At 43.7% G+C, this 27,491-nt stretch overlaps 1 protein-coding gene and 1 long non-coding RNA gene across 8 annotated transcripts in view; one reads left to right on the top strand and one right to left on the bottom strand.

Annotated features, from left to right (window-relative positions):
- Positions 1–2,307: 2,307 nt before the first annotated feature.
- The window catches only part of mansc1 (MANSC domain containing 1), a 29,308-nt gene continuing 4,124 nt past the window's right edge, over positions 2,308–27,491 (top strand). Inside the window, exons 1-2 of one of the 3 annotated variants that reach the window (XM_052507855.1) lie at positions 2,308–2,933; positions 17,033–17,383. In XM_052507855.1, the coding sequence (XP_052363815.1) occupies positions 17,131–17,383 (253 nt within the window). In that variant the 5' untranslated portion in view covers positions 2,308–2,933; positions 17,033–17,130. Of the gene's footprint in view, positions 2,934–6,251; positions 6,402–16,992; positions 17,384–27,491 lie in introns of those variants that run through there. The other 2 variants (XM_052507854.1, XM_052507856.1) reach the window with 2 other exon arrangements.
- Positions 4,875–5,687, bottom strand: LOC127923814 (uncharacterized). 5 transcript variants are annotated; one of them, XR_008115526.1, is made up of 4 exons: positions 5,281–5,687; positions 5,094–5,173; positions 4,974–5,013; positions 4,875–4,932 (listed from the first exon to the last, which is right to left on the bottom strand). It is a non-coding gene; the product is annotated as an uncharacterized LOC127923814 (long non-coding RNA). The 5 variants fall into 5 exon arrangements; XR_008115528.1 differs by lacking the exon at positions 5,094–5,173; XR_008115527.1 differs by lacking the exon at positions 4,974–5,013 and having other exon boundaries at positions 4,887–4,932; positions 5,321–5,687.

Raw genomic sequence — 27,491 nt, 5'->3', positions numbered from 1 at the left:
AAATGTAACAGGAAAGGGTTGGGTTGGCCTAGCAACACACAGACAGGATATGTAACAGAAAGGGTTGGCCTAGCAACACACAGACAGGATATGTAACAGGAAAGGGTTGGCCTAGCAACACACAGACAGGATATGTAACAGGAAAGGGTTGGCCTAGCAACACACAGACAGGATATGTAACAGGAAAGGGTTGGTCTAGCTACACACAGACAGGATATGTAACAGGAAAGGGTTGGCCTAGCAACACACAGACAGGATATGTAACAGGAAAGGGTTGGCCTAGCAACACACAGACAGGATATGTAACAGGAAAGGGTTGGCCTAGCAACACACAGACAGGATATGTAACAGGAAAGGGTTGGCCTAGCTACACACAGACAGGATATGTAACAGGAAAGGGTTGGCCTAGCTACACACAGACAGGATATGTAACAGGAAAGGGTTGGCCTAGCAACACACAGACAGGATATGTAACAGGAAAGGGTTGGTCTAGCTACACACAGACAGGATATGTAACAGGAAAGGGTTGGCCTAGCAACACACAGACAGGATATGTAACAGGAAAGGGTTGGCCTAGCAACACACAGACAGGATATGTAACAGGAAAGGGTTGGCCTAGCTACACACAGACAGGATATGTAACAGGAAAGGGTTGGGTTGGCCTAGCAACACACAGACAGGATATGTAACAGGAAAGGGTTGGCCTAGCTACACACAGACAGGATATGTAACAGGAAAGGGTTGGCCTAGCAACACACAGACAGGATATGTAACAGGAAAGGGTTGGGTATGGGTTGGCTAGCTACACACAGACAGGATATGTAACAGGAAAGGGTTGGGTTGGCCTAGCTACACACAGACAGGATATGTAACAGGAAAGGGTTGGTCTAGCTACACACAGACAGGATATGTAACAGGAAAGGGTTGGCCTAGCAACACACAGACAGGATATGTAACAGGAAAGGGTTGGTCTAGCTACACACAGACAGGATATGTAACAGGAAAGGGTTGGTCTAGCTACACACAGACAGGATATGTAACAGGAAAGGGTTGGTCTAGCTACACACAGACAGGATATGTAACAGGAAAGGGTTGGCCTAGCAACACACAGACAGGATATGTAACAGGAAAGGGTTGGCCTAGCTACACACAGACAGGATATGTAACAGGAAAGGGTTGGTCTAGCAACACACAGACAGGATATGTAACAGGAAAGGGTTGGCCTAGCTACACACAGACAGGATATGTAACAGGAAAGGGTTGGCCTAGCAACACACAGACAGGATATGTAACCACAGGCTGGTTTATAGGACTCTACCTTAGTCTCTGTCTGGCTCAGTGCTAGGCTGGTTTCTAGGACTCTACCTTAGTCTCTGTCTGTCTCAGTGCTAGGCTGGTTTCTAGGACTCTACCTTAGTCTCTGTCTGGCTCAGTGCTAGGCTGGTTTATAGGACTCTACCTTAGTCTCTGTCTGTCTCAGTGCTAGGCTGGTTTATAGGACTCTACCTTAGTCTCTGTCTGTCTCAGTGCTAGGCTGGTTTATAGGACTCTACCTTAGTCTCTGTCTGTCTCAGTGCTAGGCTGGTTTATAGGACTCTACCTTAGTCTCTGTCTGTCTCAGTGCTTCAGCCCCACAGGCTGGTTTATAGGACTCTACCTTAGTCTCTGTCTGGCTCAGTGCTAGGCTGGTTTATAGGACTCTACCTTAGTCTCTGTCTGTCTCAGTGCTAGGCTGGTTTATAGGACTCTACCTTAGTCTCTGTCTGGCTCAGTGCTAGGCTGGTTTATAGGACTCTACCTTAGTCTCTGTCTGTCTCAGTGCTTCAGCCCCACAGGCTGGTTTATAGGACTCTACCTTAGTCTCTGTCTGTCTCAGTGCTAGGCTGGTTTCTAGGACTCTACCTTAGTCTCTGTCTCAGTGCTTCAGCCCCACAGACTGGTTTATAGGACTCTACTGAAATGGTAGATTTGCAGTATAACTGAAAAGTACGAGGAGACATGCAGATATATCGTGTATTCTAGGAGTTATTTCAGAGTTTGGAGTTGGGCTGGTTCATCCACCGTTTTCTTTACCCAATTATTAATAAACCTTATGAATTGTGAAATTAAAATGTTTGATTTACTCTGTAACTACGAGTTACTGAGTCGAGATATGAGATATTTGAGGTGTGCAGCGAATAGGCTATTTTACTTCTGTAATTTTGATATTTTGGGTGAAACCCAAGGTAATGTGTGATAAAGATAGTGCTGCTGGCTGGTATGGGGGCAGAGCAGGGAACATTCCTCCCACTTACTGCCGCTAGTCGCTCTGAGGACAAAGAATCAAATGGGTCAGGCTGGAGAAACCAGGATCTGTCGCTGCCGGAAACGTTATAGCTCCTGCTACAAACGTTACTGTAGGCCACATACATATCTGGAGCTCATCCGACGTCCCGTTTTATTGTTGACGTTTGTTGTGGATACAATTTTTAGTTTTTCCTCTTCTGAGAATGAAGATGGCTATTTCACATTGTCGAAGGTTTGCGCCACAGTTTTAAAGGGACGGAGACAAGGCGCTCTCTTCCTCCTCCTCGGACAGACGAGGAAGAGCCTGGAAACCGCTTGGGAATGTAAAACATACTCCGCGTCAATGTTCTCAACGTGGCTCTCTGGATGATGTATCCTCTGGGACCTCGTTTCAATGGTACACTTGTCTGGTGTGGATGTTAATGTTTCCTGAACCAACGACCTATAGCCGATAAGAGCATCGGTTACCGACAGTGTGCCAGTTATCATCCGTCTATTCTCATCGAGAGACAACTACTACTTGGTTGAAATGAATGGGCCACAATACAAACTGCGTATGTGTCTAATCAACAGAAAACGCTTGTAGGTATCTTAGCCTACTTCCCGAACACCAGTTATTAGGTTACTTTGACCAGCACACAGACAAGGTAGGTGGACAACCTCACAGCTGATGTCCTGTATATTACAACACGGATGGGATGTTTCTAGGTATTACGTGTTGTATCTGGGACGGGGATGATATATCAACAGATAATAAGCTCATGTTTTTTGTTGTTGTATTTAATGAAAAAGACGTATTTCATAAAGATTGCATCACGAGGTGGTCGTACTTCGGATACAGTTGATGATGCGTGATGCTGGTCTGGCCGTGGACCGTTATTTATGTATGTCCGGGAGGAGGAAGGGACAGGTGACTTTCAACTGCAACAAATAGATACAAGTCAACCCGGTCTCAGAGCATTTCGTATTATTCTTTACAAAAAATCATCCGATAAACTCCATTTAGTATGATATGTTACGTTTCGTATGGTAAACTATGTATTCATTTGTGGATTGTCATCAATTTCGTATAATATATTATGAATTACAATTGATATGATTTTTATGTCCAGTATGAAGGAAGTTAGAGGTAGTTTCGCTAGCCAATGCGAACTAGTGTTAGCGCAATGACTGTAAGTCTATGGGTATCTGTGCGTTGGCCCCATCCTGACCTCAGTGTGTGCGTAGTATATCGAACAGAGCAGAATATAATACATCTTTATTGTCCCTGGAGGGGAAGTTCTTTTGCAGCAAAAATGTCAATACAAACCGGACACATGAAAACTGAGGTATAGAAACCCAGTCCTGCGAAGGAGATTGTTTAGCATACAGCTGGGTTTTATCCCCACCATCTCTGACCACCGTACAGAACGTGAATAAGACGGTCCCAAATGGGACCCTATTCCCTTTATAGTACACAGCCTTGACCCGCCTTTGGTCAGAAGCAGGACACTATAAAGGGTCAAGGGTATCATTTGGGATACAGGGTCATTACAGATCTCCTGGTTCGAACCAGGACCCAGCTCTAGCTGTACGGTGTCTCCTGGCTCTAACCAGGACCCAGCTCTAGCTGTACGGTGTCTCCTGGCTCTAACCAGGACCCAGCTCTAGCTGTACGGTGTCTCCTGGCTCTAACCAGGACCCAGCTCTAGCTGTACGGTGTCTCCTGGCTCTAACCAGGACCCAGCTCTAGCTGTACGGTGTCTCCTGGTTCTAACCAGGACCCAGCTCTAACTGTACGGTGTCTCCTGGCTCTAACCAGGACCCAGCTCTAGCTGTACGGTGTCTCCTGGCTCTAACCAGGACCCAGCTCTAGCTGTACGGTGTCTCCTGGCTCTAACCAGGACCCAGCTCTAGCTGTACGGTGTCTCCTGGCTCTAACCAGGACCCAGCTCTAGCTGTACGGTGTCTCCTGGCTCTAACCAGGACCCAGCTCTAGCTGTACGGTGTCTCCTGGCTCTAACTGTACGGTGTCTCCTGGCTCTAACCAGGACCCAGCTCTAGCTGCAGAATGTCTCCTGGCTCTAACCAGGACCCAGCTCTAGCTCTCTGACTCCTGGCTCTAACCAGGACTCCTCTCTCCTCTCTCGGTGTCTCCTGGCTCTAACCAGGACCCAGCCTAGCTCTACACACTCCTGGCTCACCAGGACCCAGCACTAGCTGTACGGTGTCGCACTGGCTCTACACCAGGACCCAGCTCTAACTGCACGGTGTCTCCTGGCTCTAACCAGGACCCAGCTCTACCTGTACACAGTCTCCTGGCTCTAACCAGGACCCAGCTCTAGCACATCCTGGTAGTCTAACCAGGACCCAGCTCTAGCATGACCTGTCTCCTGGCTCTAACCAGGACCCAGCTCTAGCTGTACATGTCTCCCAGGCCTCCTTAACAGATCCTGTAGTAGACCCAGCTCTAGCTGTAGTAGTGTCATTGTAATCCCAGACCTCAGCTTAACAGATCCTGTAGTAGTCATCCTGGCTAATCCCAGACCTCCTTAGCAGATCCTATAGTAGTCATGGTAATCCCAGACTCCTTAACAGATCCTGTAGTAGTCATTGTAATCCCAGACCTCCTTAACAGATCCTGTAGTAGTCATTGTAATCCCAGACCTCCTTAACAGATCCTGTAGTAGTCATTGGTAATCCCAGACCTCCTTAACAGATCCTGTAGTAGTCATTGTAATCCCAGACCTCCTTTAACAGATCCTGTAGTAGTCATGGTAATCCCAGACTCCTTAACAGATCCTGTAGTAGTCATGGTAATCCCAGACCTCCTTAACAGATCCTGTAGTAGTCATGGTAATCCCAGACCTCCTTAACAGATCCTGTAGTAGTCATTGTAATCCCAGACCTCTCCTGTAGTAGTCATTGTAATCCCAGACCTCCTTAACAGATCCTGTAGTAGTCATGGTAATCCAGACATTAACAGATCCTGTGGTAGTCATGGTAATCCCAGACCTCCTTAACAGATCCTGTAGTAGTCATGGTAATCCCAGACCTCCTTAACAGATCCTGTAGTAGTCATTGTAATCCCAGACCTCCTTAACAGATCCTGTAGTAGTCATGGTAATCCCAGACCTCCTTAACAGATCCTGTAGTAGTCATGGTAATCCCAGACCTCCTTAACAGATCCTGTAGTAGTCATTGTAATCCCAGACCTCCTTAACAGATCCTGTAGTAGTCATGGTAATCCCAGACCTCCTTAACAGATCCTGTAGTAGTCATGGTAATCCCAGACCTCCTTAACAGATCCTGTAGTAGTCATTGTAATCCCAGACCTCCTTAACAGATCCTGTAGTAGTCATGGTAATCCCAGGGATCAGATAGCAGCAGAGCTGGAGGAGATAACACCAGTAGGACTGATACTGTTCCTTCTTCAGGAAACAAGGAGGGAGCAAAGTTCTGCTGGGAGGAGAGACGTGGACTGAGAGACGAGTGAGAGAGACGTGGACTGAGAGAAGAGAGAGAGACCTGGGCTGAGAGAAGAGAGAGGGAGACGTGGACTGAGAGAAGAGAGAGAGCAGGAGAGACGTGGACTGAGAGAAGAGAGAGACCTGGGCTGAGAGAAGAGAGAGAGCAGGAGAGACGTGGACTGAGAGAAGAAAGAGGGCAGGAGAGACGTGGACTGAGAGAAGAGAGAGAGCAGGAGAAACGTGGACTGAGAGAAGAGAGAGAGACCTGGGCTGAGAGAAGAGAGAGGGAGACGTGGACTGAGAGAGGAGAGAGAGCAGGAGAGACGTGGACTGAGAGAGGAGAGAGAGCAGGAGAGACGTGGACTGAGAGAAGAGAGAGGGAGACGTGGACTGAGAGAAGAGAGAGAGCAGGAGAGAAATGGACTGAGAGAAGAGAGAGACGTGGACTGAGAGAGGAGAGAGAGCAGGAGAGACGTGGACTGAGAGAGGAGAGAGAGCAGGAGAGACGTGGACTGAGAGAAGAGAGAGAGCAGGAGAGACGTGGACTGAGAGAAGAGAAAGAGAGAGATCTGTACTGTGAATTGAGAGTGTGGGAGAAGGAAGGAGAGACAAAGCTGAACTGTGGACCTGTAGACATATTAATGGAGACCTGCTCCCAGGCTGTTGGTGAGTAATGAGCTACACACCAAGTGCATACAGTTGAAGTCGGAGGTTTACATACACCTTAGCCAAATACATTTAAACTCCGTTTTTCACAATTCCTGACATTTAATCCAAGTAACAATTCCCTGTTTTAGGTCAGTTAGGATCACCAGTTTATTTTAAGAATGTGAAATGTCAGAATAATAGTAGAGAGAATGATTTATTTCAGCTTGTATTTCTTTCATCACATTCCCAGTGGGTCAGAAGTTTACATACAGTCAATTAGTATTTGGTAGCATTGCCTTTAAATTGGGTCAAACATTTCGGGTAGCCTGCTGCCACCCCCGTGCTTCACGTTTGGGATGGTGTTCTTCAGCATGCAAGCAAGCCTCCCCTTTCTCCTCCAAACATAACGATGGTCATTCTGGCCAAATAGTTCTATTTTTGTTTCATCAGACCAGAGGACATTTCTCCAAAAAGTACAATCTTTGTCTCCACGTGCAGTTGCAAACCGTACTCTGGCTTTTTTTATGGAGGTTTTGGAGCAGTGGCTTCTTCCTTGCTGAGCAGCCTTTCAGGTTATGTTGATATAGGACTCGTTTTACTGTGAATATAGATACTTTTCTACCCGTTTCCTCCAGCATCTTCACAAGGTCCTTTGTTGTTCTGGGATTGATTTGCACTTTTTTTGCACCAAAGTACATTAATCTCTAGGAGACAGAATGAGTCTCCTTCCTGAGCGGTATGACGGCTGCGTGGTCCCATGGAGTTTATACTTGCATACTATTGTTTGTACAGATGAACGTGGTACCTTCAGGCATTTAGAAATTGCTCCCAAGGATGAACCAGACTTGTGGATGTCTACAATTGTTTTTCTGAGGTCTTGGGCTGATTTCTTTTGATTTTCCCATGATGTCAAGCAAAGAGGCACTGAGTTGGAATGTAGGCCTTGAAATACATCCAATTGACTCAAATGATGTCAATTAGCCTATCAGAAGCTTCTAAAGCCATGACATCATATTCTGGAATGTTCCAAGCTGTTTAAAGGCACAGTCAACTTAGTGTATATAAACTTCTGACCCACTGGAATTGTGATACAGTGAATTACAAGTGAAATAATCTGTTGTTAAACAATTGTTGGAAAAATGACTTGTGTCACAAAGTAGATGTCCTAACCGACTTGCCAAAACTATAGTTTGTTAACAAGAAACTTGTGGAGTGGTTGAAAAACGAGTTTTAATGACTCCAATCTAAGTGTATGTAAACTTTCCACTTCAACCAAATTGTGATATATTGGCCTATCAACCCATTGGTATAGGGGTTATATTGTGATATATTGGCCTGTCAACCCATTGGTATAGGGGTTATATTGTGATATACAGGCCTATCAACCCATTGGTATATGGGGTTATATTGTGATATACAGGCCTGTCAACCCATTGGTATAGGGGTTATATTGTGATATACAGGCCTGTCAACCCATTGGTATAGGGGTTATATTGTGATATACAGGCCTGTCAACCCATTGGTATAGGGGTTATATTGTGATATACAGGCCTGTCAACCCATTGGTATAGGGGTTATATTGTGATATACAGGCCTGTCAACCCATTGGTATAGGGGTTATATTGTGATATACAGGCCTGTCAACCCATTGGTATATGGGGTTATATTGTGATATACAGGCCTGTCAACCCATTGGTATAGGGGTTATATTGTGATATACAGGCCTGTCAACCCATTGGTATAGGGGTTATATTGTGATATACAGGCCTGTCAACCCATTGGTATAGGGGTTATATTGTGATATACAGGCCTGTCAACCCATTGGTATAGGGGTTATATTGTGATATACAGGCCTGTCAACCCATTGGTATAGGGGTTATATTGTGATATACAGGCCTATCAACCCATTGGTATAGGGGTTATATTGTGATATACAGGCCTATCAACCCATTGGTATAGGGGTTATATTGTGATATACAGGCCTATCAACCCATTGGTATAGGGGTTATATTGTGATATACAGGCCTATCAACCCATTGGTATAGGGGTTATATTGTGATATACAGGCCTATCAACCCATTGGTATAGGGGTTATATTGTGATATACAGGCCTATCAACCCATTGGTATAGGGGTTATATTGTGATATACAGGCCTATCAACCCATTGGTATAGGGGTTATATTGTGATATACAGGCCTGTCAACCCATTGGTATAGGGGTTATATTGTGATATACAGGCCTATCAACCCATTGGTATAGGGGTTATATTGTGATATACAGGCCTATCAACCCATTGGTATAGGGGTTATATTGTGATATACAGGCCTATCAACCCATTGGTATAGGGGTTATATTGTGATATATTGGCCTATCAACCCATTGGTATAGGGGTTATATTGTGATATACAGGCCTATCAACCCATTGGTATAGGGGTTATATTGTGATATACAGGTCTATCAACCCATTGGTATATGGGGTTATATTGTGATATACAGGCCTGTCAACCCATTGGTATAGGGGTTATATTGTGATATACAGGCCTATCAACCCATTGGTATAGGGGTTATATTGTGATATACAGGCCTGTCAACCCATTGGTATAGGGGTTATATTGTGATATATTGGCCTATCAACCCATTGGTATAGGGGTTATATTGTGATATATTGGCCTATCAACCCATTGGTATAGGGGTTATATTGTGATATACAGGCCTGTCAACCCATTGGTATAGGGGTTATATTGTGATATACAGGCCTGTCAACCCATTGGTATAGGGGTTATATTGTGATATATTGGCCTATCAACCCATTGGTATAGGGGTTATATTGTGATATAGGCCTATCAACCCATTGGTATAGGGGTTATATTGTGATATACAGGCCTATCAACCCATTGGTATAGGGGTTATATTGTGATATACAGGCCTATCAACCCATTGGTATAGGGGTTATATTGTGATATACAGGCCTGTCAACCCATTGGTATAGGGGTTATATTGTGATATACAGGCCTATCAACCCATTGGTATAGGGGTTATATTGTGATATAGGCCTATCAACCCATTGGTATAGGGGTTATATTGTGATATACAGGCCTATCAACCCATTGGTATAGGGGTTATATTGTGATATACTGGCCTATCAACCCATTGGTATAGGGGTTATATTGTGATATACAGGCCTATCAACCCATTGGTATAGGGGTTATATTGTGATATATTGGCCTATCAACCCATTGGTATAGGGGTTATATTGTGATATACAGGCCTGTCAACCCATTGGTATAGGGGTTATATTGTGATATACAGGCCTATCAACCCATTGGTATAGGGGTTATATTGTGATATACAGGCCTATCAACCCATTGGTATAGGGGTTATATTGTGATATACAGGCCTGTCAACCCATTGGTATAGGGGTTATATTGTGATATACAGGCCTATCAACCCATTGGTATAGGGGTTATATTGTGATATACAGGCCTATCAACCCATTGGTATAGGGGTTATATTGTGATATACAGGCCTATCAACCCATTGGTATAGGGGTTATATTGTGATATACAGGCCTATCAACCCATTGGTATAGGGGTTATATTGTGATATACAGGCCTATCAACCCATTGTATAGGGGTTATATTGTGATATACAGGCCTATCAACCCATTGGTATAGGGATTATATTGTGATATACAGGCCTATCAACCCATTGTTATAGGGGTTATATTGTGATATACAGGCCTATCAACCCATTGGTATAGGGGTTATATTGTGATATACAGGCCTATCAACCCATTGGTATAGGGGTTATATTGTGATATACAGGCCTATCAACCCATTGGTATAGGGGTTATATTGTGATATACAGGCCTATCAACCCATTGGTATAGGGGTTATATTGTGATATACAGGCCTATCAACCCATTGGTATAGGGGTTATATTGTGATATACAGGCCTTCTGTTCTTATTGTTAACTCTGTTCTTATTGTTAACTCTGTTCTGTTCTTATTGTTAACTCTGTTCTGTTCTTATTGTTTTAACTCTGTTCTGTTCTTATTGTTAACTCTGTTCTGTTCTTATTGTTTTAACTCTGTTCTGTTCTTATTGTTAACTCTGTTCTGTTCTTATTGTTAACTCTGTTCTGTTCTTATTGTTAACTCTGTTCTGTTCTTATTGTTAACTCTGTTCTGTTCTTATTGTTAACTCTGTTCTGTTCTTATTGTTAACTCTGTTCTTATTGTTAACTATGTTCTGTTCTTATTGTTAACTCTGTTCTGTTCTTATTGTTAACTCTGTTCTTATTGTTAACTCTGTTCTGTTCTTATTGTTAACTCTCTTCTGTTCTTATTGTTTTAACTCTGTTCTGTTCTTATTGTTTTAACTCTGTTCTGTTCTTATTGTTTTAACTCTGTTCTGTTCTTATTGTTAACTCTGTTCTGTTCTTATTGTTAACTCTGTTCTGTTCTTATTGTTAACTCTGTTCTGTTCTTATTGTTAACTCTGTTCTGTTCTTATTGTTTTAACTCTGTTCTGTTCTTATTGTTAACTCTGTTCTGTTCTTATTGTTAACTCTGTTCTGTTCTTATTGTTTTAACTCTGTTCTGTTCTTATTGTTAACTCTGTTCTGTTCTTATTGTTAACTCTGTTCTTATTGTTAACTCTGTTCTGTTCTTATTGTTAACTCTGTTCTTATTGTTAACTATGTTCTGTTCTTATTGTTAACTCTGTTCTGTTCTTATTGTTAACTCTGTTCTGTTCTTATTGTTAACTCTGTTCTGTTCTTATTGTTAACTCTGTTCTTATTGTTAACTCTGTTCTGTTCTTATTGTTAACTCTGTTCTGTTCTTATTGTTAACTCTGTTCTTATTGTTAACTCTGTTCTGTTCTTATTGTTAACTCTGTTCTGTTCTTATTGTTAACTCTGTTCTGTTCTTATTGTTAACTCTGTTCTTATTGTTAACTCTGTTCTGTTCTTATTGTTAACTCTGTTCTGTTCTTATTGTTAACTCTGTTCTGTTCTTATTGTTAACTCTGTTCTGTTCTTATTGTTAACTCTGTTCTGTTCTTATTGTTAACTCTGTTCTGTTCTTATTGTTAACTCTGTTCTGTTCTTATTGTTAACTCTGTTCTGTTCTTATTGTTAACTCTGTTCTTATTGTTAACTCTGTTCTGTTCTTATTGTTAACTCTGTTCTGTTCTTATTGTTAACTCTGTTCTTATTGTTAACTCTGTTCTTATTGTTAACTCTGTTCTGTTCTTATAGTTAACTCTGTTCTGTTCTTATTGTTTTAACTCTGTTCTGTTCTTACTCTTAAACTGACAGAGGCAACAGAAGCATCGTCTGCTCCCTCAGTCGTCTCGTAGACAGATTGGGGTCTGCTGGACTATTTTTAGGGGCTGTTGTCTTTTAGTTCTGGACCTACAGCTTGGTTCTCTCTGTCACGTTTCCTCTCAAAGGCTTGGTGGTAAAACAATGACTTTCTTCTTTTTATAAAGCCAAGTAGTGACTTAACAAGGCCTTTGTTGGAGAGAAGTAGAATACATTTATTCTTGTTTTTCTTGGTTCATGTTTTTTTTCGTTGTTTGTCTTTATGCTTTGTAGTCCGTTTCATAACCATTAGTCTGGTTGGTTTAGTGGCAGAACTGGGGTTGTGGAGTACAGTATGTCTGGTTGGTTTAGTGGCAGAACTGGGGTTGTGGAGTACAGTATGTCTGGTTGGTTTAGTGGCAGAACTGGGGTTGTGGAGTACAGTATGTCTGGTTGGTTTAGTGGCAGAACTGGGGTTGTGGAGTACAGTATGTCTGGTTGGTTTAGTGGCAGAACTGGGGTTGTGGAGTACAGTATGTCTGGTTGGTTTAGTTGTGGAGTACAGTATGTCTGGTTGGTTTAGTGGCAGAACTGGGGTTGTGGAGTACAGTATGTCTGGTTGGTTTAGTGGCAGAACTGGGGTTGTGGAGTACAGTATGTCTGGTTGGTTTAGTGGCAGAACTGGGGTTGTGGAGTACAGTATGTCTGGTTGGTTTAGTGGAAGGCAGAACTGGGGTTGTGGAGTACAGTATGTCTGGTTGGTTTAGTGGCAGAACTGGGGTTGTGGAGTACAGTATGTCTGGTTGGTTTAGTGGAAGGCAGAACTGGGGTTGTGGAGTACAGTATGTCTGGTTGGTTTAGTGGCAGAACTGGGGTTGTGGAATACAGTATGTCTGGTTGGTTTAGTGGCAGAACTGGGGTTGTGGAGTACAGAAAAACATGTTTTATGGTTTTACATAGAAATAGGCTTGACTCTTGCGTCAACCTGATAACAGTGTTCTTTGAACCCTTCAAATAAAATAGAGAGCGACAGAGAGAGAGGAGGAAGAGGAGGGGGGAGAGGTAGCAGAGAGAGAGAGAGAGAAAGAGGAGTGAGGGGAGAGGTAGCAGAGAGAGAGAGAGAGGAGGAAGAGGAGGGGGAGAGGTAGCAGAGAGAGAGAGAGGAGGAAGAGGAGGGGGGAGAGGTAGCAGAGAGAGAGAGAGAGGAGGAAGAGGAGTGAGGGGAGAGGTAGCAGAGAGGGAGGGGAAGAGGAGTGGGGAGAGAGGTAGCAGAGAGAGAGAGAGAGAGAGAGGAGGAAGAGGAGGGGGAGAGGTAGCAGAGAGAGAGAGAGAGAGGAGGAAGAGGAGGGCGGAGAGGTAGCAGAGAGAGAGAGAGGGAGGAAGAGGAGGGGGAGAGGTAGCAGAGAGAGAGAGAGAGAGGAGGAGGAAGAGGAGTGAGGGGAGAGGTAGCAGAGAGGGAGGGGAAGAGGAGTGGGGAGAGAGGTAGCAGAGAGAGAGAGAGATTAGTTTAGTGCTGTGTGAAAGGCTGGCAGACTGTCTACTTGAGCCACTGCCAGCCAGGATCTTTTCAGAGCAGGCTCTTCACCAAGGCTGAAACCAAATGGCATTACTTTTGACCAAGGCCAATAGGGAATGGGATGCTATTTGGGATGCAGACCATTCCTGTCTCTGTATCTCATCATGTAAAACTACCGTGTCGGATTCAATTAACAAGTCTCGAGTTGTTTCTACTTCAACGAGTTGCCAGTTTATACTTCAACGAGTCGCCAGTTTCTACTTCAACGAGTCGCCTGTTTATACTTCAACGAGTCGCCAGTTTCTACTTCAACGAGTCACCAGTTTCTACTTCAACGAGTCACCAGTTTCTACTTCAACGAGTCGCCTGTTTCTACTTCAACGAGTCGCCAGTTTCTACTTCAACGAGTCACCTGTTTCTACTTCAACGAGTCGCCCGTTTATACTTCAACGAGTTGCCAGTTTCTACTTCAACGAGTCGCCAGTTTATACTTCAACGAGTCGCCTGTTTCTACTTCAACGAGTCGCCCGTTTATACTTTAACGAGTTGCCAGTTTCTACTTCAACGAGTCGCCAGTTTCTACTTCAACGAGTCGCCAGTTTATACTTCAACGAGTCGCCAGTTTATACTTCAACGAGTCGCCAGTTTCTACTTCAACGAGTCGCCCGTTTATATTCCAACGAGTCGCCAGTTTCTACTTCAACGAGTCGCCCGTTTATATTTCAACGAGTCGCCAGTTTCTACTTCAACGAGTCGCCCGTTTATATTTCAACGAGTCGCCAGTTTCTACTTCAACGAGTCGCCAGTTTCTACTTCAACGAGTCGCCCGTTTCTACTTCAACGAGTCGCCCGTTTATACTTCCACGAGTCGCCTGTTTATACTTCAACGAGTCGCCAGTTTATACTTCAACGAGTCGCCCGTTTATATTTCAACGAGTCGCCCGTTTATATTTCAACGAGTCGCCAGTTTCTACTTCCACGAGTCGCCCGTTTATATTCCAACGAGTCGCCCGTTTATACTTCAACGAGTCGCCCGTTTATATTTCAACGAGTTGCCAGTTTCTACTTCAACGAGTCGCCAGTTTCTACTTCAACGAGTCGCCAGTTTCTACTTCAACGAGTCGCCTGTTTCTACTTCAACGAGTCGCCAGTTTCTACTTCAACGAGTCGCCAGTTTCTACTTCAACGAGTCGCCAGTTTCTACTTCAACGAGTCGCCAGTTTCTACTTCAACGAGTCGCCAGTTTCTACTTCAACGAGTCGCCAGTTTCTACTTCAACGAGTCGCCTGTTTATACTTCAACGAGTCGCCTGTTTCTACTTCAACGAGTCGCCAGTTTCTACTTCAACGAGTCGCCAGTTTCTACTTCCACGAGTCGCCAGTTTCTACTTCAGTTTCTACTTCAGCCAGTTTCTACTTCAGGCCCTAGATCTCCTGCTTACTCCAGACCAGGCCCTAGATCTCCTGCTTACTCCAGACCAGACCCTGATCTCCTGCTTACTCCAGACCAGACCCTGATCTCCTGCTTACTCCAGACCAGGCCCTGGATCTCCTGCTTACTCCAGACCAGACCCTGGATCTCCTGCTTACTCCAGACCAGACCCTGATCTCCTGCTTACTCCAGACCAGGCCCTAGATCTCCTGCTTACTCCAGACCAGACCCTGATCTCCTGCTTACTCCAGACCAGGCCCTAGATCTCCTGCTTACTCCAGACCAGACCCTGATCCCCTGCTTACTCCAGACCAGACCCTGATCTCCTGCTTACTCCAGACCAGGCCCTGATCTCTGGGACTGAAAGAGGAAGTGGCGTGGCGAAAGAGAGGCCAAGCGACGTGGCATCCTGACGAGACTACGTCGACAAGCAAATAGACCCTCCATTGACCCTCGATCTCTAATGTTGAGGAAGTTTTAAGATAGAATGATAAGCTGTAGTCCACGCTATTTACCAAGAGAGTTCATCTATATGTTTGATAGCTGTCTATTCCCCATGCTTGGCACTAAGACCGGCACTCAAAGAGCTGAACAGGGCCATAAGTAAACAAGACCATGTACTGTTCAGAGGCAGCCTTTTTCTTGGCCAGTGATTTTAATGCAGGGAAACTGAAATAGATTTTTATGATAGAGTATGTCCCCTGTGCCACTTGAGGCAACAAAACTCTAAATCACCTTTACTCCACACACAGAAACACATACTAAGCTCTCCTTTGCCTTCCCTTTGGCAAATCTGACCAGAACTCTCTGTTTCTTACAAGCAGAAACTCAAGTGGTCCGATGAAACGGATGCTAAGCTACAGGACTGTTTCTCTAGCACAGACTGGAATATGTTCTGGGGCTCATCCGATAACACTTAGGAGTTTACCACATCAGTCACTTGCTTCATTAATAACTGCATCAATGACGTCGTCCCTACAGTGACCGTACGTACGTACATATCCTAACCAGAAACCATGGACAACATCCGCACTGGGCTAAAGGCTAGAGATTGAGCTTTCAAGGAGCAGACACTCCCTCTACAGGAGGGTCTGACCCCTGTCCCCTACCTACTACCCTCTACAGGAGTGTCTGGCCCCTGACCCCTGCCTACTACCCTCTACAGGAGTGTCTGACCCCTGCCCTCTACAGGAGGGTCTGACCCCTGTCCCCTACCTACTTCCCTCTACAGGAGTGTCTGACCCCTGTCCCCTACCTACGACAGGAGTGTCTGACCCCTGTCCCCTACCTACTACAGGAGGGTCTGACCCCTGCCCTCTACAGGAGTGTCTGTCCCCTGCCCTCTACAGGAGTGTCTTCCCCTGCCCTCTACAGGAGTGTCTGTCCCCTGCCCTCTACAGGAGTGTCTTCCCCTGCCCTCTACAGGAGTGTCTGTCCCCTGCCCTCTACAGGAGTGTCTTCCCCTGCCCTCTACAGGAGTGTCTTCCCCTGCCCTCTACAGGAGTGTCTGTCCCCTGCCCTCTACAGGAGTGTCTGTCCCCTGCCCTCTACAGGAGTGTCTGTCCCCTGCCCTCTACAGGAGTGTCTTCCCCTGCCCTCTACAGGAGTTTCTGACCCCTGTCCCCTGCCCTCTACAGGAGTGTCTTCCCCTGCCCTCTACAGGAGTGTCTGACCCCTGTCCCCTACCTACTACAGGAGTTTCTGACCCCTGTCCCCTACCCTCTACAGGAGTGTCTTCCCCTGCCCTCTACAGGAGTGTCTGACCCCTGTCCCCTACCTACTACAGGAGTGTCTGGCCCCTGTCCCATACCTACTACAGGAGTGTCTGACACCTGTCCCCTACCTACTACAGGAGTGTCTGACCCCTGCCCTCTACAGTAGTGTCTGACCCCTGTCCCATACCTACTACAGGAGTCTGACCCCTGTCCCCTGCCCTCTACAGGAGTGTCTTCCCCTGCCCTCTACAGGAGTGTCTGAACCCTGTCCCCTACCTACTACAGGAGTTTCTGACCCCTGTCCCCTACCCTCTACAGGAGTGTCTTCCCCTGCCCTCTACAGGAGTGTCTGACCCCTGTCCCCTACCTACTACAGGAGTGTCTGGCCCCTGTCCCATACCTACTACAGGAGTGTCTGACACCTGTCCCCTACCTACTACAGGAGTGTCTGACCCCTGCCCTCTACAGTAGTGTCTGACCCCTGTCCCATACCTACTACAGGAGTCTGACCCCTGTCCCCTGCCCTCTACAGGAGTGTCTGACCCCTGTCCCATACCTACTACAGGAGTGTCTGACCCCTGTCCCCTGCCCTCTACAGGAGTGTCTGACCCCTGTCCCCTTCCTACTACCCTATACAGGAGTGTCTGGCCCCTGACCCCTGCCCTTTACTCTCTACAGGAGTGTCTGAATCTGCCCACCCCTGCCGTCGACCCTGAGGGCGTGTGTTCAACCAACCAGAGAGCCCCGTGGACCTGTGACATCACTGTGACATCATCATGTTCCCCTCCGTGACCCGTATCCTCCCCTCTCGGGTGTCATCGCCGCTCCTCCTGGCCGCCATGTTGACGCTGGCGGCCGCCGGCCCCGTCTCGGGATCGGACGCGGAGACGTGTTTCTCCCGACAGCATCAGAACGCCGTAGTGAATGTCCGCCAGGCGCTGGTCCGACCGACCACCGTCATGGACTCCAGACTCACCCAATCAGAGAGAGACTGTGTTCTGGCCTGCTGCTCAGAGGACGTCAAGCCAGGTAGGGGATACCACACAGTAACACACAATACCACACAGTAACACACAATAACACACAGTAACACACAGTAACACACAATAACACACAGTAACACACAATAACACACAATAACACACACAATAACACACAGTAACACACAATAACACACAGTAACACACAGTAACACACAATAACACACAATAACACACAATAACACACACAGTAACACACAATAACACACAATAACACACAATAACACACAGTAACACACAATAACACACACAATAACACACAGTAACACACAATAACACACAGTAACACACAATAACACACAATAACACACAATAACACACACAGTAACACACAATAACACACAATAACACACAATAACACACAGTAACACACAGTAACACACAATAACACACACAATAACACACACAATAACACACAATAACACACAATAACACACAATAACACACAGTAACACACAATAACACACAATAACACACAATAACACACACAATAACACACAGTAACACACAATAACACACAGTAACACACAGTAACACACAATAACACACAATAACACACAATAACACACACAATAACACACAGTAACACACAATAACACACAGTAACACACAGTAACACACAATAACACACAATAACACACACAGTAACACACAATAACACACAATAACACACAATAACACACAGTAACACACAATAACACACAATAACACACACAATAACACACACAATAACACACAATAACACACACAGTAACACACAATAACACACACAGTAACACACAATAACACACACACACAATAACACACACAATAACACACACAATAACACACACACACAATAACACACACAATAACACACACAGTAACACACACAATAACACACACAATAACACACACAGTAACACACAATAACACACAATAACACACAGTAACACACAATAACACACAGTAACACACAGTAACACACAATAACACACAATAACACACAATAACACACACAATAACACACAATAACACACAGTAACACACAGTAACACACAATAACACACAATAACACACAATAACACACATAACACACACATAACACACACAGTAACACACAATAACACACAATAACACACACAGTAACACACAATAACACACAATAACACACAATAACACACACAATAACACACACAATAACACACAATAACACACACAGTAACACACAATAACACACACAGTAACACACAATAACACACACACACAATAACACACACAATAACACACACAATAACACACACACACAATAACACACACAACAACACAGTAACACACAATAACACACACAATAACACACACAGTAACACACAATAACACACACACACAATAACACACACAATAACACACACACACACAATAACACACACAGTAACACACACAATAACACACAATAACACACACAATAACACACAATAACACACACAGTAACACACAATAACACACACAGTAACACACAATAACACACACATACAATAACACACACAATAACACACACAATAACACACACACACACAATAACACACACAATAACACACACAATAACACACACACACAATAACACACACAATAACACACACAATAACACACACACACAATAACACACACAATAACACACACAATAACACACACACACAATAACACACACAATAACACACACAATAACACACACACAAGATAACACACACAATAACATACCATAACACACAATAACACACAATAACACACCATAACACACAATAACACACAATAACACACCATAACACACAATAACACACCATAACACACAATAACACACACACACAATAACACACACACACAATAACACACAATAACACACAGTAACACACACACAACAACACACACAATAACACACACAATAACACGCAATAACACACAGTAACACACAGGAACACACAATAACACACACAATAACACACAATAACACACAATAACACACAATAACACGCAATAACACACAGTAACACACAGTAACACACAATAACACACAATAACACACACAATAACACACACAATAACACACAATAACACACAATAACACGCAATAACACACAATAACACACAATAACACACCATAACACACAATAACACACACAATAACACACTCGTGTCTTTGGCTATGCCAGATTAATTGATGCTATTTATGACATACTATTCTATAAAATCCTTTCTCTGTAATTAATACCACCTGATTGAGCTAATCATGTAAATGTAATTAACTAGAACGTCGGGCACCACAAAAGAATATTTATAGAGCTGTTATCTTCCGAATAAACTCTTAAAGACCTAGTAATATTTTACATCAATAGCAGTCAACATTAATCTTCATCTTACTTCAGTCTCATCTGAAAGTTGTAAATTCTTGGTTCTGCAAGAACCCTGGCTAACAATTTGAATCAGCAATACAAAATTGGGTTTAATTATTTATTTACTAAATACCTAACCAATCACACAGAATTCACATACACACAATTAATCATAACTTGATTACAAATTACGTCATAAAGGAAAACGTCCCTAGCGGGCGGAACAGATATGACAGTTTTTACACAAAAGAAGATGGGCTGGGGTTTGAGTGAAAGAGCGGGAAGACTGAGGAACAAAGGAAAGAAGCTGTGCTATCGCAAATACAGTATCTTATGCATTCTAAATTACCGCCCATTTGGAAAAGGAAAATGCAATAAATATTTACTCTGAGCTGCGCTTCAGTAGGTTGGTGGTAGATGGAAGACAGTGTTGCCAAACTGAGTCCTCTGTCCTTTGAAGAATGTCTCTGGTGGTCACTTGAATAAGTTGTAGTAACGTCGTTTGTAGTAGATGGGATACTCTATCTGTTCCTGCCTAACCTGCGTTTGCAGCTGCGTTCGCTAACTCAACGGCTAGGAGGTATCACTTCTGTCGTGAATAAGAGTTCAAAGTTCATACCCTTCTCAACCAAAGCTCACGCTGATGTTGGCTTCTTTCTGTAGTTATTATCTGAACCATTCAGCCCTAGGACCGTCATCCTACCTCATCGGAACATTAAGTTCTATTGTCGTCAAGGGCTTATATAGGAAGGGAGAGGAGGGCGTGTTTGAAAAGTTTTATAGCCCATGTCCCTTCATAGGGCGGGCCACTGATTGAGCAGCCCTATCTTATGAAAACCCACATCTCACATTTTAGAAGCTGAAATCACATTTCATCCCATCACGAATAATTTCATATTCAAACATTTAAATTGAACAATTGCATGTGAATCCGATAACTCTGATGTGTAGACTTTCCACTGTAGAGTTTATGTCATCTTATCATTGATGAGAATGTCTCAGATGACAACCGAACTGACATCATATTCATTAACCTCTTAAGCCCACCCGACACGCAGGCGTGCCATCTAGCCATCTGGAAATGCAAATGCGCTACGCTAAATGCTAATAGCACTGGTTAAAACTCAAACGTTCATTAAAACACACATGCAGGGTACTGAATTAAAGCTACACTCGTTGTGAATCTAGCCAACAAGTCAGATTTTTAAAATGCTTTTCGGCGAAAGCATGAGAAGCTATTATCTGATAGCATGCAACACCCCAAAATACCTGAAGGGGACGTAAACAAAATAATTAGCATAGCCGGCGCTACACAAAACGCAGAAATAAAATATAAAACATTCATTACCTTTGACGAGCTTATTTGTTGGCACTCCTAGATGTCCCATAAACATCACTATTGGGTCTTTTTTTTCGATTAAATCGGTCCATATATACCCAAAATATCGATCTATGAAAAGTGTGTGAATCAGAAAAAAACACAGTTTTAAAACGCAACGTCATTTTTTAAAATTAAACAAGTCGACGATAAACTTTCACAAAACACTTCGAAATACTTTTGTAATCCAACTTTAGGTATTAGTAAACATTAATAATCTATCAAATTGATCACGGGGCGATGTGTATTCAATAGCTCCACGTCTTCAAATCATGGTCGGAAATCTCTCTTCCAAAACATCCTGTCGGAGACCGGAAGGAATGGGGTCTCTCTTACTCGTTTGACCAAGAAACAACGCCAGGCAATTGACAAGACTGGCGACATCGTGTGGAAGCTGTAGGACTTGCAATCTCGGCCCCATCTAATTTGCTGTCCCATAGACAATACATGCAAGTGGTGGATTGATATTTTTTCCAGTTTTCGGTGATCCTTGCGCTTTTTGATGAAACACGCGTTCTGTTATAGTCACAGCCGTGATTTAACCAGTTTTAGAAACGTCTGAGTGTTTTCTATCCACACATACTAATCATATGCATATACTATATTCCTGGCATGAGTAGCAGGACGCTGAAATGTTGCACGATTTTTAACAGAATGTTTGAAAAAGTAAGGGCTAGGCTTAAGTGGGTTTAAGTACCACTGCATATGTTCAATTGGTCGGATTACCAGAATATAGTTAATTTCCTCCCACCTTCTGATGTTCCCAGAATCTCTATGTTAACCAAGGGGTTTGCAAATGTAACATCAGTAGGGTAGAGAGGAAAAAGGGGGAAGAGGTATTTATGACTGTCATAAACCTACCACCTAGGCCAACGTCATGACAACACACACACACAATAACACACAATAACACGCAATAACACACACACACACAATAACACACACAATAACACACACAATAACACACAATAACATGCAATAACACACACACGCAATAACACACAATAACACACACACACAACACACACACACACAATAACACACAATAACACACACAATAACACACACACACAATAACACACACAATAACACACACACAATAACACTCAATTACACGCAATAACACATGATAACACACACACACAATAACACACAGTAACACACAGTAACAAACAATAACATACAACAACACACACGCAGTAACACACACAATAACACACAATAACACACAATCACACACAACAACATGCAATAACACAAACACACAATAACACGCAATAACACACACACAATAACACACACACGCAATAACACACACACACAATAACACACACACAATAACACACACACAATAACACACACACACGTAGTAACCCACAATAACACACAATAACACACAATCACACACACGCAACAACACACAGTAACACGCAATAACACACGATACCACGCATTAACAAACAATACCACGCAATAACACACAATACCACGCAATAACACACACACACGTAGTAACCCACAATAACACACAATCACACACACGCAACAACACACAGTAACACGCAATAACACACGATACCACGCATTAACAAACAATACCACGCAATAACACACAATACCACGCATTAACAAACAATACCACGCAATAACACACAATACCACGCAATAACACACAATACCATGCATTAACACACAATACCACGCAATAACACACAATACCATGCAATAACACACAATACCACGCAATAACACACAATACCACGCATTAACACACAATACCATGCAATAACACACAATACCACGCAATAACACACAATACCATGCATTAACACACAATACCACGCAATAACACACAATACCATGCATTAACACACAATACCACGCAATAACACACAATACCACGCAATAACACACAATACCACGCAATAACACACAATACCACGCATAACACACAATACCACGCAATAACACACAATACCGCGCAATAACACACAATACCACGCATTAACACACAATACCACACAATAACACACAATACCACGCAATAACACACAATACCGCGCAATAACACACAATACCACGCAATAACACACAATACCGCGCAATAACACACAATACCACGCAATAACACACAATACCGCGCAATAACACACAATACCGCGCAATAACACACAATACCGCGCAATAACACACAATACCGCGCAATAACACACAATACCACGCAATAACACACAATACCACGCAATAACACACAATACCATGCAATAACACACAATACCATGCAATAACACACAATACCGCGCAATAACACACAATACCGCGCAATAACACACAATACCACGCAAGAACACACAATACCACGCAATAACACACAAAACCACGCAATAACACACAATACCACGCAATAACACACAATACCGCGCAATAACACACAATACCACGCAATAACACACAATACCACGCAATAACACACGATACCACGCAATGACACACGATACCACGCAATAACACACGATACCACGCAATAACACACAATACCACGCAATAACACACAATACCACGCAATAACACACAATACCACGCAATAACACACAATACCATGCAATAACACACAATACCATGCAATAACACACAATACCACGCAATAACACACAATACCACGCAATAACACACAATACCACGCAATAACACACAATACCACGCAATAACACACAATACCACGCAATAACACACAATACCATGCAATAACACACAATGCCGCGCAATAACACGGCGGAACAGAAGGATTGTTAGTCGTGATACTTGGTATTGGTAGAGGAGAGACAGCACGGTGGAACAGAAGGATTGTTAGTCGTGATACTTGGTATTGGTGGAGGAGAGACAACACGGTGGAACAGAAGGATTGTTAGTCGTGATACTTGGTATTGGTAGAGGAGAGACAACACGGTGGAACAGAAGGATTGTTAGTCGTGATACTTGGTATTGGTAGAGGAGAGACAACACGGTGGAACAGAAGGATTGTTAGTCGTGATACTTGGTATTGGTAGAGGAGAGACAACACGGTGGAGCTTTCAAACAGAAGGATTGTTAGTTGTGATACTTGGTATTGGTAGAGGAGAGACAACACGGTGGAGCTTTCAAACAGAAGGATTGTTAGTCGTGATACTTGGTATTGGTAGAGGAGAGACAACACGGTGGAACAGAAGGATTGTTAGTCGTGATACTTGGTATTGGTAGAGGAGAGACAACACGGTGGAACAGAAGGATTGTTAGTCGTGATACTTGGTATTGGTGGAGGAGAGACAACACGGTGGAACAGAAGGATTGTTAGTCGTGATACTTGGTATTGGTAGAGGAGAGACAACACGGTGGAACAGAAGGATTGTTAGTCGTGATACTTGGTATTGGTAGAGGAGAGACAACACGGTGGAACAGAAGGATTGTTAGTCGTGATACTTGGTATTGGTGGAGGAGAGACAACACGGTGGTACAGAAGGATTGTTAGTCGTGATACTTGGTATTGGTAGAGGAGAGACAACACGGTGGAAGAGAAGGATTGTTAGTCGTGATACTTGGTATTGGTAGAGGAGAGACAACACGGTGGAGCAGAAGGATTGTTAGTCGTGATACTTGGTATTGGTAGAGGAGAGACAACACGGTGGAACAGAAGGATTGTTAGTCGTGATACTTGGTATTGGTAGAGGAGAGACAACACGGTGGAACAGAAGGATTGTTAGTCGTGATACTTGGTATTGGTAGAGGAGAGACAACACGGTGGTACAGAAGGATTGTTAGTCGTGATACTTGGTATTGGTAGAGGAGAGACAACACGGTGGAACAGAAGGATTGTTAGTCGTGATACTTGGTATTGGTAGAGGAGAGACAACACGGTGGAGCTTTCAAACAGAAGGATTGTTAGTCGTGATACTTGGTATTGGTAGAGGAGAGACAACACGGTGGAACAGAAGGATTGTTAGTCGTGATACTTGGTATTGGTAGAGGAGAGACAACACGGTGGAGCTTTCAAACAGAAGGATTGTTAGTCGTGATACTTGGTATTGGTAGAGGAGAGACAACACGGTGGAGCTTTCAAACAAAAGGATTGTTAGTCGTGATACTTGGTATTGGTGGAGGAGAGACAACACGGTGGAACAGAAGGATTGTTAGTCGTGATACTTGGTATTGGTAGAGGAGAGACAACACGGTGGAACAGAAGGATTGTTAGTCGTGATACTTGGTATTGGTAGAGGAGAGACAACACGGTGGAACAGAAGGATTGTTAGTCGTGATACTTGGTATTGGTGGAGGAGAGACAACACGGTGGAACAGAATGATTGTTAGTCGTGATACTTGGTATTGGTAGAGGAGAGACAACACGGTGGAACAGAAGGATTGTTAGTCGTGATACTTGGTATTGGTAGAGGAGAGACAACACGGTGGAGCAGAAGGATTGTTAGTCGTGATACTTGGTATTGGTAGAGGAGAGACAACACGGTGGAACAGAAGGATTGTTAGTCGTGATACTTGGTATTGGTAGAGGAGAGACAACACGGTGGAACAGAAGGATTGTTAGTCGTGATACTTGGTATTGGTAGAGGAGAGACAACACGGTGGTACAGAAGGATTGTTAGTCGTGATACTTGGTATTGGTAGAGGAGAGACAACACGGTGGAACAGAAGGATTGTTAGTCGTGATACTTGGTATTGGTAGAGGAGAGACAACACGGTGGAACAGAAGGATTGTTAGTCGTGATACTTGGTATTGGTAGAGGAGAGACCACATGGTGGAACAGAAGGATTGTTAGTCGTGATACTTGGTATTGGTAGAGGAGAGACAACACGGTGGAACAGAAGGATTGTTAGTCGTGATACTTGGTATTGGTAGAGGAGAGACAACACGGTGGAACAGAAGGATTGTTAGTCGTGATACTTGGTATTGGTAGAGGAGAGACAACACGGTGGAACAGAAGGATTGTTAGTCGTGATACTTGGTATTGGTAGAGGAGAGACAACACGGTGGAACAGAAGGATTGTTAGTCGTGATACTTGGTATTGGTAGAGGAGAGACAACACGGTGGAGCTTTCAAACAGAAGGATTGTTAGTCGTGATACTTGGTATTGGTAGAGGAGAGACAACACGGTGGAACAGAAGGATTGTTAGTCGTGATACTTGGTATTGGTAGAGGAGAGACAACACGGTGGAGCTTTCAAACAGAAGGATTGTTAGTCGTGATACTTGGTATTGGTGGAGGAGAGACAACACGGTGGAACAGAAGGATTGTTAGTCGTGATACTTGGTATTGGTAGAGGAGAGGCAACACGGTGGAGCAGAAGGATTGTTAGTCGTGATACTTGGTATTGGTAGAGGAGAGACAACACGGTGGAACAGAAGGATTGTTAGTCGTGATACTTGGTATTGGTAGAGGAGAGACAACACGGTGGAACAGAAGGATTGTTAGTCGTGATACTTGGTATTGGTAGAGGAGAGACAACACGGTGGAACAGAAGGATTGTTAGTCATGATACTTGGTATTGGTAGAGGAGAGACCACACGGTGGAACAGAAGGATTGTTAGTCGTGATACTTGGTATTGGTAGAGGAGAGACAACACGGTGGAGCTTTCAAACAGAAGGATTGTTAGTCGTGATACTTGGTATTGGTGGAGGAGAGACAACACGGTGGAGCTTTCAAACAGAAGGATTGTTAGTCGTGATACTTGGTATTGGTAGAGGAGAGACAACACGGTGGAACAGAAGGATTGTTAGTCGTGATACTTGGTATTGGTAGAGGAGAGACCACACGGTGGAACAGAAGGATTGTTAGTCGTGATACTTGGTATTGGTAGAGGAGAGACAACACGGTGGAACAGAAGGATTGTTAGTCGTGATACTTGGTATTGGTAGAGGAGAGACAACACGGTGGAGCAGAAGGATTGTTAGTCGTGATACTTGGTATTGGTAGAGGAGAGACAACACGGTGGAGCTTTCAAACAGAAGGATTGTTAGTCGTGATACTTGGTATTGGTAGAGGAGAGACAACACGGTGGAGCTTTCAAACAGAAGGATTGTTAGTCGTGATACTTGGTATTGGTAGAGGAGAGACAACACGGTGGAGCTTTCAAACAGAAGGATTGTTAGTCGTGATACTTGGTATTGGTAGAGGAGAGACAACACGGTGGAGCTTTCAAACAGAAGGATTGTTAGTCGTGATACTTGGTATTGGTAGAGGAGAGACAACACGGTGGAGCTTTCAAACAGAAGGATTGTTAGTTGTGATACTTGGTATTGGTAGAGGAGAGACAACACGGTGGAGCTTTCAAACAGAAGGATTGTTAGTCGTGATACTTGGTATTG

Source organism: Oncorhynchus keta, unplaced genomic scaffold, assembly GCF_023373465.1.
Source record: "Oncorhynchus keta strain PuntledgeMale-10-30-2019 unplaced genomic scaffold, Oket_V2 Un_contig_3287_pilon_pilon, whole genome shotgun sequence".
NCBI classification, from domain to species: Eukaryota; Metazoa; Chordata; class Actinopteri; order Salmoniformes; family Salmonidae; genus Oncorhynchus; species Oncorhynchus keta.
The sequence above is the reverse complement of the archived record's forward strand: the minus strand, read 5'-3'. Positions and strand labels throughout refer to the sequence as shown.